The sequence below is a fragment of the Etheostoma cragini genome, chromosome 16 (genome assembly GCF_013103735.1).
Source record: "Etheostoma cragini isolate CJK2018 chromosome 16, CSU_Ecrag_1.0, whole genome shotgun sequence".
Lineage (NCBI taxonomy): Eukaryota > Metazoa > Chordata > Actinopteri > Perciformes > Percidae > Etheostoma > Etheostoma cragini.
The window spans coordinates 21659738-21666757 of NC_048422.1; the positions used below are offsets into that span (position 1 = coordinate 21659738).

At 39.6% G+C, this 7020-nt stretch overlaps 1 protein-coding gene across 1 annotated transcript in view; it reads left to right on the plus strand.

Annotated features, from left to right (window-relative positions):
• The first annotated feature begins 2628 nt into the window (after positions 1-2628).
• The window catches only part of dmgdh (dimethylglycine dehydrogenase), a 15792-nt gene continuing 11400 nt past the window's right edge, over positions 2629-7020 (plus strand). Inside the window, exons 1-5 of the mRNA XM_034896404.1 lie at positions 2629-2902; positions 3176-3344; positions 4953-5051; positions 5139-5303; positions 6175-6379. Coding sequence (XP_034752295.1) covers positions 2781-2902; positions 3176-3344; positions 4953-5051; positions 5139-5303; positions 6175-6379 — 760 coding nt within the window. The 5' untranslated portion in view covers positions 2629-2780. The remainder of the gene's footprint in view (positions 2903-3175; positions 3345-4952; positions 5052-5138; positions 5304-6174; positions 6380-7020) is intronic.

Below are 7020 nucleotides of genomic sequence, written 5' to 3' on the forward strand. Positions count from 1 at the left end.
AAAAGAAACGCCTGCCTTCTTACGCAGCTCATCTTTTTTTTTTCCTTTTGGGAAGTTGGCACAAGACAACATACTACCGTCACTGATGTTGTATGGAATAAATCAGCAAGATTTAGAAGGAGAAAAAAAAAATGAAAATAGTTTTCATATGCAAAATTGTATTATGGGTCTATTCTTTTCTTGTATTTTATGTCTGTGTGAGTTATGTATTTTATGTCTGTTTTATTCTTTTCTCACTTTGATCAACTTTAAAGTGTGTTATAAATAGTTTGATTGATTAACTGATTGAAAGAGTAGACATTTGTCTTTGGATTGCCTTTATGACCAAAATCTGTTATTTAAAAGGATACATGGAAACACATTTTGCATTGCCTAACATTACCACACTCATGCAAACTTGTGTATAATCATTTCTGACTTTTTCCGTCCTGTTTCCTTTACTCAGTATCTTGCATGGCTGTGTTCTCAAGCATAGGGCTGGAAGCCAAAGGTCAGGATCTTCTGATGATATCTAGCGGGGCAACAAGGCCTTAAGTTCATGCAATCAGGCCACAGGTAAAAGTTACATTGTAAAGAATTCAGCATGATCAAACACAAGAAAAATACCATGATTATTACACGTGTGTGTCCAGACATATTTTAATTCAAAGGTTACATTGTACAGGAGCCTCATGATCGAACACAATTTCCCTTACAATGAATCCAAGAAGAGACTTTACTTAGTTTAAGAAGTAAGAGGGATTAAAAACAATGCCCCCACACTTGCTGGAGACACTGGAGAAACTGTGGTATGGTGTGAGACCATACCCACATGTTCTGAGACTGCTCAGTCATCCAGGCATACTAAAAACACATTAAAGAGGAAGTTGACAAAATCTTCAAGATGGAGTCCCCATGGACCCTTTATTTTTCTCACTGGAGAAAATACCTGAAAACTTACTTTCTGAGGACCAAAGCTACATGTTGCATATTTTGTTAATGATGGCAAGAAAATTGATCACTATTAATTGGATGAAGCCTAGCAAAGTGGCATAAAATGGAAATACTTAAGTACAAGTACCTCAGATGTGTACAGCACTTTAGTACTTTACACTGCAGAGTCAAAACATAATGATAAATATGTCTTGGATATAAATAAATATGTCGCTCTTCTATATCCCTCTATCTTAGAAGGAACGCCATGTGTAGCAACATGATATTCTAGGACATGCCGTATAGATGCTACTCCCGTTGTGGATGTTTTAGTTTACTGTGGCAATTAACCTTTTTCTGATTCTGATATCTCACAAGGAGGTTGAAATGGGCTTGAAATAATCCACGTTAATATGTTGCTGTCAGGTGAAAATGTCATCCCATATGGCTCCTTTGCACAAAGGTGCTAAAAACTTGACTCTACTTTAACTTAAGTAGACACATGCAAATTGACTAAACACAAGAAAGTTAAGGAAATCTCTTCACCAACTTGCCAGAATAAGCAAATACAAACACTGCACGCAGGTGAAGTATGTGGTGAGTCCTTGCAGTTCATCCTGAAGGGAACATGAATGTCGGAACATTTTCTTTGTACCAACTCATTTAGAAAATTAGGATATTTTACTCCACATGTGAAATATTTGACCTGGTGGTTGAGCTAGAGGAAAGGTCAGGTCAAAGGTTTCATCCTCTGGGGAACATGACTGCATGCAAAACCATCCAACAGACCGACAAGGCTATAAAGTGTAACGTGAAAATTGAATCATACGGATAAAAACTGTTTGAGTCCAAACCAATACAGGCATGGAAGACGAGGCTTGGCCTCGGGTACAGCCTAAAGCAAACAGTCCGGCATGTTGCAGTCCCCTTAGAGATAGTGGCCTCATACACTGTACTTCACATGTTGTTGTGTAACTTTATTTAAGTCTAGTGCACCGTGATAGACTCACTAGCTTATCAACTAAGTTTGCTGTCATTAAACCTATCTGCATCAGTTCATATATATACTATATATACTTCACCAAACTATATTTTTGCATGTTGTGTATACAAATCCTCAATCTTTCTACTGTTTTATACATGTACTATATATATTAGCTCTCAGCACTATGCACCACGTTTCCCCCACTCTTTTTCCTGCACTACTTACATTTAATATTTTTACATTTTTATATTTTGTGTTGACACTGTAAAGGAGTTGTTTAAATCTCATTGCACAGGTATTGCACTTGTGTATAATGACAATAAAGGCTTTATATCCTATTTTATATATTTATATGTGCCGTCTGTTCAATAGAAGGGTAATGATAAATGAGGCACAGGCCATTTTCCGGGGAAACCTATACTTTTTTATTCTTTAGACACATTTTGATGCTAATACATCTGCGCTGTCTTCTGTAGGCTGCTTTACTCCAGTAGGATTTTAAATGCAGGACTTTTACTTGGTTTTGATAGGTAATATTGACTTAAATAAAGGATCTGAGTACTTCTTCCAACACTGCAGAAAGTAATATGACACCATGGTAGCAATGGCTGTAGATAGAATAAATCAATTAATTAAATCACATGCGTTTAATCAGGAGCTATGTGGCCTAAATTTGGGGTAGTCCCCTCAAAGCGTAAACATGCGTGGGGGTTGTTCTGGGTCATGTTTCGTCCTGATTACCTGTGGGCGTGCCAACACAGCTGTCAGTGCAAAAACAGGGGTATTTGTAACGAGCACACTCGGCGGTGAGAAAGAGAGAGAGAGAGAGAGAGAGGGGGGGGGGCTGGTTATGCTTTAAGTTGCATGTAATATTACCTCAATTATGTCGCGGATATTAAACCTAATCAACAGTCACGTGCGGAGAGATTTGGCCGCGTGTCGGGGCAGTGTCGGGCTCCCTGTCCGGACCATCTGCTGCACTTCCAGAAAACAAACACAAGAGGGGTGAGTTTTGTCCACATTTCATTTTACTCGCGTCGGTCAGTCAATAAGTTATTTAGGAGTGTATAAAACAGCCGTTATTACCTTGCAGTGCGTCTACTGTGTACGCGTACGCTGCACAGCTATGGTCAACTTAATGCAGAAGTGTTGGACTTAAAGTAGTCATGGTTAACACGGTGCCTCAGTGTCAGCTCTGGTTTCAGATGTGTCCAACAAATGTCGGAGCTGTAAGGATGGACATGTCATCATCATCATTCTGTTTTTCTCCATCTGCAGCGACGCGTCCTCGGCGCTGAGGAAGAGGTGGAAGGACACCGCAGACACTGTTATCATCGGTGGGGGATGTGTGGGGGTCAGCGTGGCCTATCACCTGGCCAAAGGTGGAGTGAAGGATGTGGTGCTGTTGGAGAAGTCTGAGCTGACGGCTGGCTCCACCTGGCACGCTGTAGGCTACGTCTACCAAAGTCTCATAAAAGTCTCTTTTTATGTATTAGGTACAGGGATTATGGAGTACCCAGATGATCTGTGTCACGTAGCAGCAGCATATTGGTTCACTACAAAAAGATGTGAGAGTGAACTAAAACACATTTACAGTTAATATTTTTGTCTACAAAATGGGAAAAAAGTAGTCACAATTTAAAGGCCAAAGTTATGTTATCAATTGTTTGCTTTCTCCGAACAACAGTCCAGAAACCCAAATAAATATATTTAGTTTCTCATCACATAAAACTAGGGCTGCGACTATCAGCAGTTTTTGTAATTTTTGATCAATCTGCAGATCGTTGTCTGGATTGGTTGTTTTGTCCATCTGGGAGCCCAGAGTGACATCCTTTTAAATACTTACTTAGATAAAGTGTCGTTTAAGGCAAAAAAAGCATAAAATCTTTATATTTGAAAAGTTGGAATTGGACAATCTTTTGGTATATCCACTTGACTAATGACAAACATTGAATTGATTAAGGAAAAGGTAGATTTTCTTCTGATAAATTAATCAACTGAATGTTGAAGCAAAGTCAGCACAATTTAGGCTGAAACTATGGAATAGTTGGCATTTTCCCTGGAAGAATTCCTTAATTTATCATTGTTTTAGCCCTATTTACTTTAAATTTTCACTTTTTATTGTTCAGTTGTGAAATATTGATTCCCAATGTCTTATCTTGGATTTTATTTTAATAACAGGGCATTTTCTTGATTATTTTTAAGCAAAATTAGACAATCTGTCCTCTGAATGATATTCCAACTGACCGGTGAACATCTAAGGCTAATGGGAACTCTAAGACACAAGTACGGAGAGCTTCTTCCTCGAAAGTCTAATCTAGTGAACGTGTTTGCAGCCTTTTTCTGTTTGCGTCATTCAGTAGACACGTTCGCATCCGTCGAGAACAGCTGTTACAAGTTTTCAAGGCATCTGAGGACTCTTGACCCATCTACACCGTCCCTCATTCACTCCACTGTGATGCTATTAATACACGTTTGACATGTCAAAGGGTGGGACTTACTCTTATTACGTTACTATCTTCACCCGTGGGGGGAGGGATGGGAGGGCGGGGGTGTGTCCCAATGTGTTGTGCACACGCCAACTCTGCATAAAAAGGGGTCACTCATAGTGATTTAGAAATATCACTTAACTCTGAACTCTGTAGCAGCATCTTTAAGCTCATTTTTTACACACATGGTCACCATTTTGGTTCATTCTCACAGCTCTCAGAAGCGTTTAGCTTTTTAAAAACTGACCAAGTGGTAGACAGTCAGACAGATATGATATGAGACAGCTAATATTCATCAAAGTTGGTGGTAGACCAAAACTGAGGAAAAGGAGAGTGAAAAGTTGATTTTAAATTCATCAGGTGGAAACTAACCCTCTAAATGAATCGTAATGTTGCTTTGTGTCTTGCTGGAAGTGTAAACAGGAAACTGGTTGCGAACACATCAACTTAAATGGCATGTCTGTGTTGTGTTTACAGCTTTTTTCAAGCAAAAATGCAGATTTAAGTCTGTGGCTGTTGTGTCTTTGTGGATTTATTTTCTTCTCATGGTTTGTTTTGTCTGTCAGGCTGGTTTAACAACATATTACCACCCAGGCATCAATGTCAAGAAAGTCCACTATGACAGCATTAAATTATACGAGACCCTGGAGGCTGAAACTGGACAGGTAAGATGCCTCGCTTATCTTTCCTAACTCTGATGTGGGGAGGTTTTGCTTGCGCACATGTCATTCATATCGCCTTTTTATCTGCAGGCAGTGGGCTTCCATCAGCCCGGCAGCATCCGTATTGCGTCAACGGCGGCTCGAGTGGATGAGATGAGGTACCAGATGACACGCACGCACTGGCATGTGACGGAGCAGTACTTTATCGGACCGGAGAAAGTCCACAAACTTTTCCCACTGCTCAACATAGACAAGGTCTGTCTGAACCATGGAAATATTAATTAATATTCTTACAGAGATTGCGATTGATTGGTTATTTTGCTTGTCCCTGCCGATCCTCCTAAATCAGAAATTTAAATCTATCAAATAATCTGCTATACAAAGTGTGGGAATTTCTGCAGAAATTCACCTGGTTATATAATTTCTAAAGGATGTTAAAGTCAGTCAGTCAGCCTATTAGTGTCTTGGTAGATTGGTCAATCTGTTTGGTAGAGAGCCCCAACAACTATGGGACAGATTGCCATGACTTATGCTATAAATATTCATGATCCCTAGAAGATCATTCCCTGTGATTTGAGTAAGCCCCTCTTTCTCTATCTAGCACCACCACAAGGCTCAAGTTACCTTTTGTGCAGAAGAATTGTCCATGAAATGTACCATTACATTCTCAAGTATTCATGCTCCTCAGAGGTAGAACCATTTCCATTTTGGACCTCCCAGTTTTCTGTTTGTGGCTCCTTAAATCATAAAATATTAGGCAGATTGCCATAGTTTTTTTCTATGAATAATTGTGATCCCCAGAAGACCATTCTCAGTCCTTCAGTTTATCACCACAAGGCCAAAATTACCCTTTGTGCACAAAAATTGTTCAAATCTAAATCTGAACATTTCCATGAAATGTACCGTGCAGATTCGTCCATTTTGCATCTTGCATCATCACAAAATGTGCACCATTCTCTCTCTCTCTCTCTCTCACACGCACACGCACATGCACACACACACACACACACACACACAAACACACACCTTTTTAAATCATCTAATATTAGACAGATTGACAGATTTTACCATCTCTGTATAACTGCTTAATATTTGTTTTTACATGAAAGCTTCTCCATGTTTCCAGGTGTTGGCAGGTCTGTACACCCCAGGAGACGGCCACATCGACCCTTACTCTCTGACCATGGCTATGGCTGCTGGTGCTCGTATGTACGGTGCCCAAATCTACAACCCTGCCCCGGTCACCGCCCTCACCCCGACCGCTGACGGGAACTGGGACGTTCAGACGCCTCATGGGACGATTCGCGCCAATCGCATCGTCAATGCAACAGGTTTGTACTTTAATATTTATGTTCCTCAATGCACTTTTGCTCTCAAACCAGAGATAATTGTGAATGTCTCATGTATTTCTTTAGGAACATGCATGGAAAAATGTTGAGTGTCTGCTTTGATGAGTTTTTTTTCAGTTTAAAAGTTTCATTTTTGCATGAAAGTTTGCACCAGTTAAAGTATTTTGTTTTCTTTAGACGTGCAAACAACTAGAGTCTCATACACACTGCAGTCCATACATTTTAAGTCATATTTCCATATGGGACCGTCCCATGCTAAAGGAAACTCAAGAACAGGATATCTCATCTCAGACATCTTATCTGCTGATTAATACACAATGCAGACTCATCCCATAGTCACTGCTCTATAAACTGCTCAATTTTCTGTAGCTACTTTTTTTCTGCAGAAAGTCATCTTAATAAGAATTAGAAAATGAAAGCATTATAACTTAATACTGTAAAATTCATGGATCAGAATTCTGATATCTATGCATGTTTAATATAGTGTTTTGACAGTCATAGCAATGCAAACACCTTGTCCCTTTTTAAAATGTTCTAGTACTCTCACTGTTGGGTTTTTCTTGTTTTACCCTGTGAATGCTGGATGACGAGTATTAGCCGCTTCAGGGCTCCTATCAGAGAGC